At 50.7% G+C, this 14,850-nt stretch overlaps 1 protein-coding gene across 1 annotated transcript; it reads left to right on the forward strand.

Annotated features, from left to right (window-relative positions):
• Positions 1 to 7,363: 7,363 nt before the first annotated feature.
• LOC103365295 (uncharacterized) lies at positions 7,364 to 11,509 on the forward strand. The gene is made up of 5 exons (XM_008292704.1): positions 7,364 to 7,693; positions 8,864 to 8,939; positions 9,178 to 9,256; positions 10,169 to 10,352; positions 10,448 to 11,509. The coding sequence occupies exons 1-5, from the start codon at positions 7,364 to 7,366 to the stop codon at positions 11,030 to 11,032; spliced, it is 1,254 nt and encodes a 417-aa protein (XP_008290926.1). The 3' UTR covers positions 11,033 to 11,509.
• The last annotated feature ends 3,341 nt before the right edge of the window (positions 11,510 to 14,850 follow it).

Genomic DNA, 14,850 nt, shown 5'->3' on the forward strand with positions numbered 1-14,850 from the left:
GTGAAGACGACCCGTCGGTCTGGACAGAACCATCCAGAACGTCTGACGAGTGAAGACGACCCATCGGTCTGGACAGAACCATCCAGAACGTCTGATGAGTGAAGACTGAAAATAACAGAAATGGTTAAAGTTCATCATCACCACAAAGTCTGAGCGGGTTCGTTGATGTTGTTTCCAGCCAGAAGAAACCTGTCGGTCAAATAAAAGCTGTAGATCCATGTCAGCATGAGGATGGATGAACTGTTCCAGCTCATGAGGCAGAAGTGGTCGTTCTCCTCTGAGTGATTTCAGGTTAACGTGCAGCATGAACTCCTCGTCCAGGCTGCGGTCCGACAGGTGCAGTGAGCATAAAGCAGCAGTGTTAGAAGTTCTCCCAGCTGTCCTGGTTTCCAGGTGAAACGTGATCCGTGGGCCTCTGCAGACAGTTTTCACTTTAGTCTCCTCTGGCGTCTGTTTTCCTTCCAGCAGATCAGGTTTCTTGTGGCGGCGTCTCGCTCCCGTCGTACCTGCTCAGGCATCTGGTGAGACGAACATCTTCTGTCACCACCGAGAGATTCTCCCAACGACGCTCGGTGTGTCTCAGTGTGCTGTAACGAAGCTCTCACAGCTTCCTCCAGACGTAAACCTGAACCATCTGCAGACCTGCCGTCACTCCAGGACACCAGCTTCAACATCTGCAGCTCATTTACAGTAAATCTGCACCATATTAAAAACACCGACATGCACTAGTTTGTTTTTTAGGATATAGTTCCACCGGTTGAGACGACCAGCGAGCGGAGACGTTATTAGTAGAGCTGCTGGAGCTGGAAGGAGCTCTGCAGCGTTGGACGGAGGAACCATCACCAGATGACCAGAAACACTCTGAGGAAAGCATGAATCAGTCCAGAATGACTGCATTCATCTGCACAGAAAAACCAAAACAAAGAAGCTGTTTGGAGCCTTGATGTGGTCCAACACAGAAGTTTTTGCTTTGCTCCACATTCAGATGTGACAGATTTATGGTGACGGACTCGTTAGTTCTCGTCAACATCGGTGGAGCCAGAGTCTGTGATTCTTCTTCTGTCTGCTTTATGCACGTGTGCTGCTCGCGGAAAAAGTTCAAATAAAACGACTCCAAGAAGCCTTTCGATTAAATGATGTCAGACGGACTTCTCTTGTAGATGACTGACGGCAGCGTTCTCGGTATGAAGCAGCAGAAACGCTGTAACGGGACGTGTTGACCGTCGACGCCACCGCCGGAGATTCAAACCATCAAACAGCTCTGGTTGTGTTTCAGAGCTACAGGCCACAAGCTGACTGATCTATAAAACCTCTAGTCTCCAGTCTAGTGTCCAAAGATTAACAAGATCATCTCAAGCTGCTGCATGATGTCCATCATCTACACGCCTGACCCTCACCGGGGCCGCGGGGGGCGGAGCCTATCCCAGCCACTCAGGGCGAAGGCTGTTGTATGACATGTTCGAGCAAATTATTGACTGTTGTGGACGTTGCAACGTTTTTAAATATATGTTTTTTGAGCTTTTGCCTTTATTCAGAGCAGTAGAGAGAGACAGGAGAGACCTGCAGCACAGGGTCATGAGCGGGACTTGAACCCACGACCACTGGGTCGGGGACTAGAGCCTTGTTCGTGGGTCGCCTGCTCAGCTCGGTGAGCTGTAGCAGCGCCCTTCGTTGCTACGGTTTAAATGCATCAAATGAGTTGATTTCCTTCCTGAGGGTTCTGTTTTACAGATTGTGCGCCTCAGACCAGAGGTGACGTCTTCATCTGCTCTCAGACCTCCAGCAGAACTCATACATTAGCTTCCAAACATAAACAAGGACATGAGGAGACATGTCTTCATCCATAGCAAGCTGCACAAACAGTCATTGAGTCCTGATGATGTTGAGTTCATTTCCCATCGCAGTGTGACTGTTGTGGACATTTCCGTGGTTAGAACGCATCCAGATGACTTGGTATCGTAGAGATCTTCTGCTGTGTGAAACCTCCGGCCTGACTCACGTCAGTGAGTCTATAGTTTGCAGATAAACACAGGAATGCAGTTTTTGTGCACTCAGCAGATAAAGGCCACGTTGCGTTTGAGTTCATTTGCCTTATTGTGGACGTCGCAGTGGTTTTAAGATCCAGATTCAGATTGGCTTTGTTGTCACTGCAACGAGTACAACGAACAGTAAGGTGCAGCCTTTCAGTGCAAAAAGCAAAAATATAAAAACTTTGTAAACAACTATATACAACATAATATAAAAGATATATATATATATAGGGCTGTGGTTAGCACAGTTGCCTCGCAGCAGAAGGTCGCCGTTTGACGTCCCGGTGAGGACACCCGGGATCTTCCTGCGTGGAGTCTCCATGTTCTCCCCGTGCAGCGTGGGTTCTCGCCGGGTTCTCCGGCTTCCTCCCACAGTCCAGAAACATGCTGAGGTTAATTGGTGATTGTAAATTGTCCGTAGGTGTGAATGTGAGTGTGCTTGGTTGTCTGTCTCTAAGTGTAGCCCTGTGATAGACTGGTTACCTGTCCAGGTGAACCTGCCTTCACTCTGAGTCAGCTGGGATACATAAAAAAAGAAGAAATTAAACAATAAGCTGGAGCACAGTGGATATTGGACAGAGGCCGTCCCATATCACCAACAGACTTCACTTAAAGAGGCGTTTATGGCTCTGACAGCAGTTGGACAGAAGCTGTGTTTCAGTCCGTTAGTCCTGGTTCTGACGGTTTTAATGCATCAAAAGGACTTGATTTCGTTCATGAAGGTTATGCTTTAGAGCTGACGGGCCACCGAGTGACTGGACCTGAAGTAAACTGTGGTGCAGAGAGACGACGCTGTTCTGGTTTCTGTGATTAAATCATGGCTTCAGGAGCCCACGTAGAAACATCCATCTTTGTTTTACTGAAGTTCATTTTATTTTTGTTAGAAATGTTTTAAATATCCTGAACAGAAATGATTTATAGACCCTGTGTGCCGGTAAGTCACATCATTCTGTCGTGTTGTTCAGTTTCTTCACAATCTCATATCTTCTGTCTCACTTGTGTTGTTTCTTCAGATTTGGTCTTTTTTATCACTTCATGTTCCGACTGCTGCGTCGTCGTGTTTCTGTCATTTGTGTCTCTTTTTGTGTTTTTCTCATGTACATGTTGTGTTTCGTTTGTGTTCAGCCCATGTTTTGTCCTTGTGTGTTTCGTTTGTTTGGTTTTGACGCCCGTTTGTGTCGCTTTGTGGCTGATTTTGTCGTTCAGTGTCAGATTGTCGTCGTGTGATTGCTGAAGTGATCTCGGTGCAGCTTTAAACGGCAGTGCAACGGGTTTTATTCCATGTTTTCACGTTTCCCTGGTTGGCGAAGGCTCCGGTTTCCACAGGGTGGGACCGGGCTGCTGCAGTTTGCACTCTGACCCACTTGAACTCTGCATTTGCAGGCTTAGGCTGGATTCTCAAGCATGTCAATACGAGGCAGGATAACGAGAGGAGGATGGGGGAGTAAAAACAGAGGAGCCAGGTGGGGGAAGGGGCTTGGGGGATGGAGTGATGGAAATGATGGGGGTGGTCTCCAGTGAACTCGCAGCAGGTTCAGCGGGTTCATGTGCTGCAGAGGAATGCAGCGGGGGGTTGGAGGACCTGAGCCGTGTCACGTACGTCCACCGACGGCAGCCGATCCTTCACATCGCTGTCACCTGGAGACTCACCTGCTTTGTGCCGGACAATAAGAGGAGTGGCGCTCACCGGCGCCGGGTCCACAAGCAGCTCGCAAACACGAGTGTTGTCAGTCAAATGAGGACACGGTGGTGTGTTGTGAGGAGAGTGGGTCAGTGGGTTCATGTGTGCGTTGTATGTTGAGGCGGGGGAGGGGAGCAGCGCTGCAACATGCCAGGCTTTCAGCTCACACAAGGACGTTTCACAACTAAAAATACCCACACAATAACCGCAACAGAGAAAACATGCATGTGATGAGCGTGTGACAGATGATGAGTGTGTGTGTGTGTGTGTGTGTGTGTGTGTGTGTGTTACACGGCAGGGTCGGTGGGTTCATGGAGCTGAGGCTGAGGGGGAGGCTGTAGATCATCAACACGGAGACCTTCATGAAGAAACACATGTGAATGACACGAACCAGATGAAAACATCCCATCAGATTATGGATCCGTGTTTACACGCTGCTCTGCTGTAAATCACAGCCTGGACGCTGATGTGTGGCGTCGACCTTCACCTGAACATTAATATGTCTTAAAGTCACATCTGCATGTTTACAGGCTGTAGCTGCACCGATGGCTGAAGATCCTGGACGTGACCCTTCATGTAGGAACACAGCCACAGAACACAACAATATCCTTTTATAATGTGTGTGTGTGTGTGTACGCCTGTCTGTCCACTTCCTGCTAATGCACCACATCTACTGACCTGCCTATTCTTATTTTACTGACTTTATTTATTTTTTTGTATGTATGGTTGTTTTATATATATAATTTTTTAAAATGTATTTTATTTATGTATCTGACTCGCTTAAATTTTTCTTTCTTTTTTCCAGCATTCTGTGGGTCAGACGTCCACATGATGTTTGAGTGTCTGTACCTGTGTGCAGCGACACAGTCATTTGCTTTTCTGACTGTTTTCATCGTCTCAGCTGTAGAGTAAGAGGGCAGGCTGGGTTCAGGGCGGGTTGACTGGAGAAGGGAGGACATGTCACTCCTGTCACTGTACTCCTTCTGTTCTTGAAATAAAACACCTGAAACACACAGATATCGTTTTATGAACTCAATCAGCTGTTTTCTGAGCTCTAGCGGTGAATCCTGGATCTGGAAGCTGTGAGTGTCCTCCTGACTTGAACCTTCAGCAGAATGCCGTGCACGTTGTGCCTCCATAAGTGTTTCGGTTCTCCTGATTCCAACTGTGAATCCAGTTCTTCAGGTCTGAACGTGTGTTTGTCTTTGGGTCGTGATGCTCGTTGTTGTAACAGAACACACACAGAGGGAAACTGCAGGAGAAACCTGAAGCAGCAGAACGAACCGCTGACGTACGAACAGAGAGAATTATGTTGGAATAAAAGACGTATACCTGGAGATGTTTGTGAAGGTGTGCAGCGCTGCGGACGGGGAAACTGCAGGAGCTGCTCCTGGAGACGGATCAGTCTGAACTAAAGCTGCTTTAAAGACCTGCTGGTCATCTGAACCTGTTGGCCTCCAGCCCCAACCAGCGTCCTGGAAATAGGAAACATCTCAACCCATCAGCACCAGATGAGAACCTCTGAGTCGTGGAACGATCCACAGACGGTGTCGTTAGTGTGGCTGCCCTCGTCAGGGACGACCACACAGTCACCTCCACAGTGATCTGACCCATCAGTGTGGGGCTCCATCCCAGGTCTGCCCAGGTGATGCTCTACAGGTGAGCTCCACTGGAGGTCAGAGGTCTCGTATCATGACGACGACATCCTTCGACTGAGGACGTTGTGCTTCTGGATCATTTCGTGTGTCGTTTGTCGTTTGTGTCGTGTTGTGTTGAGTTTGTCGCTCTGTCTCTCTTGTTGTGTCGTTTTCTCTCATCCTGGTCGTTTGTGTCTCGTCTGTTTTAGTCCTCGTCAGTCGTGTCATTTTTTTGTCTCATTTTCTTGTTTTGTGTCTGGTGTCGTGTTTTTTTTCTCATTTTGTTCTGTTCATGTTCCGTCTCACTCTGAGCTCCACTCTGGGTCCAGTTTGTGTACTTTTCTGTCTCTTGTTCCTCCATCCTGTGGTTCTGACTCGGCTCTGTGGTCTTGTGTCTGGGTTTTGTGGTTCCGTGTCGGATTTCCTTCATTCTTGGATGTGACACTTTAAACCGAACCTTGTGGACCAGAACCTCCTCCTCCGGACTGCGGAGCCTCAGTTGCATAAGGCTGCTCGTCCTCGGCCTGTTTGTGTTTTTGCGTGGAGTGGGCGGCTCTGCGCGCGTGCGTGCGTCCGATGCATAGAACATATTGTGCATCTCTCGGGCCGGTGGCGCGCGTGCGCGAGAATGTGTGTGCGCACGTGCGTGTGTTTACACCCGCGCCCCTCCGTAGTAGCGCGACCGTGCCCGGATCCACGCACACGAGCGACACATGAGTGGGCGGGGCCGTGAGTGCCGGGGCCGCCGTCCAATCAGCGCCGCGGAAAGCCTCCACTGGCTGGACGCAGCAGCCAATGGCGCGCGCCGCTGCCGGGACGACAGCCAATGGGATGCGCGCAAAACGTGGGCACGTGGATCCGCGCACATGTTGACGCTCGTAAACTGGCGAGAGAAAGAAGCGGCGGAGGCTCAGAGCGATGAACGGCCGGCCGCTGCAGAGCTGAGGCTGGTCCGGTGCTGCTGCAGCCGCCCACTCTCTGACGGACCCGCGGGACCAGAGCCGGTACCGGTACCGAGCCCTATTGGAAGCTGCTGTTTGTATCTGACGCTAGCGAAGGTGAGTGCTGCTGATTTTGATGTTTTGTGGTTTGTGGAAGTTGTCGGGCTGGCCCGGAGGAACGTCCTGTCCGGTGCCTAAAGCCTCTAAAGGCTGGTTCTGGTTGTGTTCTGGTCAAACTCAGAACATGTGATGCCGCTGGAGCGCTGCGGGGATCGGGACGGAGCCGGAGCTGCCCTGTTGTCATGCCACCCACACTGGGTTGTGATATTTTGCGTGATTGGCTGGCATCGTGGTGCGCGCAGCCAACACCTGAGTCGCAGCCTCATGGTCCTACCTGGACGGGCTGTGCCAACACGCGCACCGTCCCACCTCCAGCAGCAGAGCAGGAAGGGCGTGCGCACCAAAAAATCAGGAAAACAGAGCGAAAGGCGCTCCGAGTGTGTGCTGGCGGTGTTCGTGCGTGTCAACAGCGTGGATGACAAAGCAGTGTTTGTTCTGCTCCATAAATGCGCCTCATGCTGATGAGCTGGATCAGAGCGCATGGCCACAGTGCGCTGTAGAGGAGAGGAGAGGTTCTGTGCATGACGAACAGGATGAGCTGAAGGCAGAGATGGAGACGAGCGCAGGAAGCAGGAGGTTTGTGAATCCAAAGGGGGGATGGAGAGCGAGACGAGGAGAGGAGGGGCCACAGCGAGCACCGGAGGCACAGACTCTGTTCTGATTCCACTACTCACCAGCTCCCATCCCCCCTCACTTACTCTCCTCCAGTCTCCCATCTCCTCAATGGGAGCCAGACATGCACTCGCATTGTGTGCCTGCTGCCTGCCCCCAGTCCCACTCTGCACCATGCTAACTAGGGCACTGCTATACCCTCCATTTTGAGTAACAGGGGTTATTATTTTGGGTTGAGGGATGGGAAAATGGAGTGTTGTTTCTGCACCTCTCACTTCCTGTCCAACTCCTGGTGTTGTTCCAGCGTGGACCTGCTGTGACGTGACCCCGTGCCCGGCAGCGATGCAGTCCCAGGGCAGCACCTCGTCCCAGCCCTCCTTCGACTCCCTGAGCTCCAGCGACAGCCTCCTGCTCAGCGACTCGGAGCAGGCCGAGGACGACGCCGACGTCTTCCTGACCGACAGCTCGTCCTCCATCATCATGGGTGAGGCGGGCGGGGCGGCGGCCGGCGGGGCCGAGAGTCCCGGGTCGCAGTGGACCTGCGACGGCTTCACTGACAAGGAGGAAGAGGAGGAGGCGTACCGGTCGGACGACAGGGCGGCTCGGGTCGGCGAGACGGACCAGACGGGACAGGCGTCCAAGTCACAGGGAGATCTGCTGTTTGCTCAGAAGGTAATAAAAGTGTTGTTAAGAGGAAGTTAGCGTGAAGCAGCAGCTGTAGACGTGGTTATGAAACCATCAGAAAGCTGCAGCAGCAGCTACACACCACAAAGGTTACTCTCAGTCAGACCGTCCTCCAGAACCGTCACACTGTTGTGAATGTTGGTCCACATATATAAGACAGGAACCGGTCCACATTCTGAAGTACCACATAAGAAGGATGTGTACCTCCAGATGTAAACCTGGAGTATGAAACCTCCTCGTACAACAACAGCCTGCACAGTTTGTTTGAGTTGGATGTGATGAGCGGGTCCTCCAGAACCGACACAGCACTGGGCCGCTCGGTCTGGGTGTGTGAGACCAAGTCCACGCAGAATGAGGTCGATCAGGGACATTGTTTAGCCACATTTTGAAGTGTCATGTTGGAAAAGAACCCAGTCTGACCCACCAGATGCAGACTTCTGGTATCAGGGATCTCCTCCACGTCCACTTTCTCTGTGTGGAAGCCACAGTAGAAACCTGCGAGCAGCAGCCGGCCACCCTGACCGCTGTTGTTCTGTTGTTTATTTGTCCCCGTCGCTGAATGTCAGTGAGGTGCAGCCCGACCGTTCTCCAGAACCAACCAAGCTCCACCTCACCGACTGATGGGTTCAAAGACATGCAAATATGAGTGTGCTGGTCCTGTAGCAGAGCAATAGTGACAATGAGGTGGCGTCAGACCGTCCTACAGGAACCTCTGGACACCTCTGGTGGTTTCTGACCTTCTACAGAACCTTCGTGACTCTTGTCTTTTCTAAAGTTCTCGTTTCTTTTGAGATGAAAGAAGAATTAAAGCTTTTACAGCTTCCTCTCTCCAAAGTCTCATTTTTCTCAGCAAACAACTGGTTTTGTTTCCAGCTTCTTCTACTCCGTTTATTCCAGCTAACGTGTCTCACAGCGCCCCCTTCTGACGACAATTCAAAGCCCAGTTTTTGTCACTCGTTTGCTTTTTGTGGTTTGTTTTTACTCTTTTGGGTCATTTCAAAAGTTTCCTTCAAATGTGCGTGACACTTGTGTGGACAGACAGCCGGCCAGAGAGCTGAGCGGCGGCTGGCAGCAGCGTTAGTGCAGAGGGAAGCCCAGCAGACTGCTTCAGACAGCAGCCTGAGCGCTAATCCATCTTCTCTGCTTCTCCTCTGTCAGTGTGCTGAGCTGCAGGGTTTTGTTCGGCCGCTGCTGGAGCTGCTGAATGGACTGAAGAGAGGCCGATTCGACCGCGGTAAGCATCTTTACGCCGCCGCCTCCGGGCGTGCATGTGTGCAGACTGGAGTTGTAGCTGCTGAACGCAGGTTTCCATGATGTGAGTGGGCTGCGGCGTCGATGCGAGCAGCGACCGTCTGACTCACCGGCTCGGCACCGTTACCCACAGCATGAGTGAGAGTGTGTCTGAGAGAGAGGCCACATGTGCAGCCGCTCGCTGTAAATGCTGACTGGAGGATTATGTTTTTGACCGACAGGTTTGAGTAGTTTCCAGCAGAGCGTGGCCATGGATCGAATCCAGAGGATTGTGGGGGTTTTACAGAGACCCAACAGCGGGTAAGATGCCATCACATTGTCCCGACCAGAGCCCACAGTTCACTGAATATAACCACAATACAGCAAAGTGCAGGAGCCACAAATACACCACAACAAACCGCTTTAACCCTCTGAACCGCAGCAGCAGCAGCTTCTGGTCCTGGTCCTTCACTCAGGTCCATGTTCCAACATACAGTCCTGCAGCTCTGAGGAACCAGAACCACATGAAGGAGAAGTCCTCTGTCAGCAGGACTCAGTTAGAACGAAGGAAATAAAGAAAGGGAAAGTTAAATTAATCCTAATTACTTATTCTACACTGCCTGCAGTTCATCTGAGCCGTCGATGTCTTCTCCTTCACAACAGGCAGCGCAGAACTATGAGTTTTTACAGAATCTGGTTCTGGAAAAACTCAGCAAAGCATCAGAAAGTTGGAAAATGTGGCTTCGTTCAGTTTTCACAGTTTTCAGCTCTGGTAAATAATAATTAAAAGATAAGGTGTCTAGAGGGTTAAATGAAGCGTGGTGCTGCTGCAGACAAGCACAGCCAACCAGGCAGCTTCTCCAGACTGAACGTACGTCTTTGGTAGAAGCTGCAGCAAAAATCATTAAATCCTTTTAATGTTTATTTTTTGGGGCAGAAGAGAAATGCCAGATCATCACAGTGTTTAGCTTTTAGCCCCTCATCCCCGTCCTGGTTTCAGTCGAGTCTTCCCGGCGCTGCTCGACGTCCGAGCTGAGACTGTAAATGATTATTAAACAGCGAGGCGCTCTTACGTTTCAAGCCTCCTGTTGCATGTTTTATTGAGCAGTCCCGGGGGAAGGTCGAGTTTCAGCGTTCACCAGCAGAGCAGAAAAACTTCAGCGAGTTCTGTGTGCAGGATGTTGATGAGTGTCCAGAGGTCTGTAACCTCCTCCTCCTCCTCCTCCTCCCCAGGGAGAAGTACCTGAACACGCTCCTGCAGGTGGAGATGATGCTGAAGCTCTGGTTTCCTCACATCCCCGTTCAGCCGGTGTCTGCGGCCTCCAGCGTGGCCATGTCTCCAGCCCGCTCCCTGCAGGACACGTCCAACTCCACGCCGCCGCACAAGCACCGGGATCAGCTGCACATTCCCGTCAAGGTGAGGCCGCTCTCAGGTGTGCAGGAGTTCACTTGCCTCCACCTCAAACTGAACTTCACATTCACTGATGATTTCCTGCGCTGTTGGTTTTGCAGAAGCGCAGACTCAGCTGGACGGGTACGGACTCCACCTCGCCGTCGCCCGTCCTTCTCAAGTGCCCTCGAATCAACGCACAAGAGAAGAGGCTGGATCAGGACGAGGGGGACGGCCCTCCTCCGTCTCCATCGCCGGCATCTGATGCAAAACAGAATTCCCCAGATGTTGCCGAGCACAGCCAGCTCACCGACGACTCAAAGGGAAAAGACAGTGACGGCGAGGAAGCAGGCAAACTGCCCGACTACAAAGCAGGCCACAGCTCCGAGCCCAGCCTGACTTGGGTGCACGTCGCCCCGATTCTGTCCCCGCGAAAGGTCCCCCACGAGGGCGCGGCGGCGGTGGCGGGTAGCAGCGAACTGACGGCCGGCAGGAGGGGCAGTCCGGCCACGCAGGACAGCTCCGTCTCCTCGACCACGCCCCGCAAGCACCCCAAAAACCTGAAGAAGCCACTCCGGTGCCAAAGCCAGCCTGTTGCTGCAGAACAGAGCGAGACCGCGGAGACGTGTCAGGGCGAAAGCCAGCCTCCTCTCCACGCCACACTGACGCCTTTGCCCCGGGCCTGTCCCACCACCGTAGAGACCTGATGCACTGAAGAGCCGGCAGCCCGACTCCGATCCACCGCCGGGCTGAACGCTGCTGCTGTGACGGGAAGAAGAGGCTGAAGGCCTGTGATCATACAAGCATTAAGGAAAAGAAGAAGAAGACGGAAGAGTTGTGGGTGGTAGATACCGAGATCAAATAATGGATCAAACAGTTAGTTCAGACGACAGGATGACATTAAATTAAACCTACCACGACTACATAATAATCTAAATATCTGCACAAAGATGGTGGTTTGGTTGAAGGGGAAAGATAAAAAACACTTGAAGGAACATACAGGTTACAGGAGGACAGACCAATAGGAGAGATTGTGAAGAAGTTGGAGGAGAGAATCAAAGTTCCTCCTCAGCATGAAAGCAATCACTAGATTCAGAGGTGTTTCATTGAACTGGAAGGACTCTGAAATAGAAAAACACTGATGTCAATACTGAGAATGAAAGCTTCTGATGTTTATTGTGAAAGGCAACTCCAGTTACGATTCAATCCTGAGAGTGAAACTAGACTGAGCTGATTCTAGTCTCAAGGCCAACTCTTGGTTTGTCCTACAGCAGGTCCGCATCGGTCGCTCTCGCCTCATATCCCACATCTAAAGCCACTCGGGCCGGATGCTGCTGAGCGGCCGTGACTGTCACAGGATGTAGCAACAGACTGACTGTAGCATCATGTCACTGGGCCTTTCTTGGCCCTTCCAGCATTTATGTTTCCGTTGCAATGCAGGAACCAGCAGCTTCTGCCGCCACATTAACTTCGACCAAAACGACCCAAAACAGCAGCTCCTAGACGTATGTTCAGTTTTTTGTAGAAAACAGAACACGTAAGGTTTGTTGTGTTAACCTAAATGGTAATTATTACGTTGTTCAAGGCATAGTTAGGAGAAATGTGCTACTGGACGGCTTTAGACGACCATAGAGCGGCGTTGGAGGAGCACCTGCCCTGGAGTCAGTACGTTGTTCTGTCCTGGGAGGGAGTCCTGTATCTGGGACACGCACAAAGCTTCAACTTTTCAAATGGCCTCGTGATTTGTGTTCAGACATAGCACGAGATATCTGGAGATTTTAGAACCAGAAGCACCTCTGAAGTCCAGCAGACTGCTTCAGTTATAGATGTGCTGATGATGAGTGATGAGCGCTGCCGTTACTACAGGAAACAACAACCTACCAACTGAAAGGCAGTTCTGTTTCGTGCTTTCAGGTAAATTAGCTGCTTTATCCTGGATGCAAATGTCGCACTAAAATCATCCCTTTTTCAGGGGCACTGTTGCTACATCCTGGGCTGAGCTCCGCCTCAGAAACCCTTTTGTCTGACGAGGTGCAGTCGGGCCGTTCTCCAGCACCGGTCTGACTGTGAGAGACCTTTGCGGACTCGGAGAGCACGAGTTGGCCTTTAGGACACGAGACATGTTTACATTCACCTGTAGATAGGACCTCTGGCTCGCACAGAAAACAGATCTCGTAGCGAGTGACGTGACGACTACGTGTGGCGTGTCGGAGTCATCGGTGGGAAAGTGATGTCACAACTCACGAATGTAATCCGAGAATCGTTTGGGCGGCGGCATCGAGAGGAAGTGACATCATCATGTGACTTTGGATCCGACGGACCGCCCACCAGCGTCAGGAACATCCGAGGAAGACTTTAAAGACCAGCCCGAGGGCGGACGACGGACCACTCAGACATTCGACTCTCGAGTCCCACCGTTAATTTATTCATGTGTTGATGTGACACTGCATCTATTTATTGTTTGTATTTATTTATTAGGCAGCTGATTATCGCCGGCCGTGCGCTCACATGGCTCGGCCCACACTTTTGTTGAGGCGGTTGGGAAGATGCTGTTTTGTTGATGGTTTGTGTTGGAAGTGAGATCTTTGGGTTGGACTACTGTGCCTTTTACCAAATAGGATGTGTTCACAGCAAGCGTTTGGTGCTTTCAGTGCATTCATGCTGCGTTTTGATTGTCTGCTTGTGTTTCACTGAACCGGGACACATTCAGCGCCTGCGAGGAGTCGACTCGCTTCTAAAGGTACAACAGAACCAAGCTTCATCTACTTTCTACTGCTTAAAACCCGGCGTCATCTCCAGGAGCTGCCTTCATCTGTGGCTCAGAGCGTCAGCGACCAGTGGACTGGTGGTCAGCGGCTGGCTTCATGACTCACTGGTTACTGGTTACTGGTTACTGGTTACTGGTTGACTGTCTGAGTATCTTTTGTGGACACACTGACCAACATCTTTTTTTACCATTTTCACACTTCCTAAACCAAACAACGAATCGGTTCTGATGATGAGCGTGGTAGTGGGCCGTCGCAGCCCCAACCTTTATTATGAAACTGGTCTAAAAATGAATCGATTAGTTCTCAACTGTTTAGTTCATCACCAGCTGTTGATGATCAATTAATCAGTTTTTATATTTTTTAAGAAGATAAAAGTCAAAATTGTAGCTTCTTTAATGTAAATATTTGAAGTTTTTTCCCTCCTCGTTGACAGTTTATAAACTACAAACCGATTGATTGAGAAATAATCAGCAGATGAATTGACAAGGAAACGATCAGCTGACGTCTCCTCGTTAGCGACCAATCAGAGCTGCAACAGTCAGTCAACTGATTGATTAGTTTTCAGCTGTTGATCGATGAATCGTTTGTTTGTTGTTCAGTCCTCTGATGACAGAATGTTCTCGTGAGCTTTGGGAAACACGAACTGCCATCTTTCACCGTTCAGACATTAATAGACGATCGATGTTATCGACGGTTGCAGCCCGACGACGTCCGGCTCAGTATCAGCGACTCTGACAAACCCCCACAGAGCTGCGGCGATCAACTGATCGATCGGTTTGTTTTCGACTGATAGCGTATCGCCGCTGTTTTGATGAAGTCCAAACCGTCTGACGGTATTTCTTAGATGTCGGTGTTTTCTGACAGATCATTGATCCAACAGCTGATCGATTGATCGAGACAACAAGCAGCAGCTCGACTGTTTGGGAAGAATGCATTTTAAAGTTGGTCAGCTCAGCTCCAAACTTCTTCCAACTATCACAGACACCAGCGGCGCTGCAGCGATCAATCGATTAATTGATTAGTCGATCAGTTGTCGACTGTTAAGCTGCGGCCAACGGTCTGAATCCTCTGAATGGGAAATATTTTCTGACTTCTTTCCTCCTCTGTGACAGTGAACTGAACATCTTCTCACCATTTTACAGACCAACCGACTGAGCGATCAGTCGGTTGATCGATCAGTCGATTGATCGATCAGTCGGTTGATCGATCGGTGGGTTGATCGATCGGTGGCTGCTGCTCGTCGTCCAGTGGAGCCGTTTTTCTTTTCGTTTTCAGAGGAACCGATCGGACTCTGCTTGTAGCTGGTGCTCTTGAAAAACTTGAAAAAAATACTGATCCTGCAGATGTAAATGTGGAGGAGGTCCGTTCCTGCGCCGCGTCTCACCTCCTGCTGCCACGGTTCTGATCCAGCTGTGGGTGAGACGCTCTGGTTCTGATCCAGCTGTAGGTGAGACGCCGTGGTTCTGACGGATCCGACTCACCTGTCCTGTACATATGTTGACTGGAGACTCCTGAGCCACCGTGTTGCTGCCTGTTCTTGGGAGTGTGCAGACCCTCAGATCGGCACCGGTCCGAGGCTGGGGGCGTCTTCCTCCACTCCTGGGTTTTTTTAATCGGGTTTGTGGCGACAGAGAAACCAATTGCACTTATTTTTCATTGTTTCTGTCCTTTTTCATGTATGTTTTCTACTGCAGCTGACTGACGGCTGCTTCGGTTCTTCTTCTACTTCCTCTTTCATTGTAGACTGTAGCCCCCCC

This window comes from Stegastes partitus, unplaced genomic scaffold (genome assembly GCF_000690725.1).
Source record: "Stegastes partitus isolate 25-593 unplaced genomic scaffold, Stegastes_partitus-1.0.2 Scaffold824, whole genome shotgun sequence".
NCBI classification, from domain to species: Eukaryota; Metazoa; Chordata; class Actinopteri; family Pomacentridae; genus Stegastes; species Stegastes partitus.

Coding starts and splice junctions, on each gene's coding strand:
- LOC103365295 (XM_008292704.1), top strand. CDS start 7,364: ATGCAGTCCCAGGGCAGCACCTCGTCCCAGCCCTCCTTCGACTCCCTG. Junction 7,694..8,863: donor ATCTGCTGTTTGCTCAGAAG/GTAATAAAAGTG, acceptor CTCCTCTGTCAG/TGTGCTGAGCTGCAGGGTTT. Junction 9,257..10,168: donor TTACAGAGACCCAACAGCGG/GTAAGATGCCAT, acceptor CCTCCTCCCCAG/GGAGAAGTACCTGAACACGC.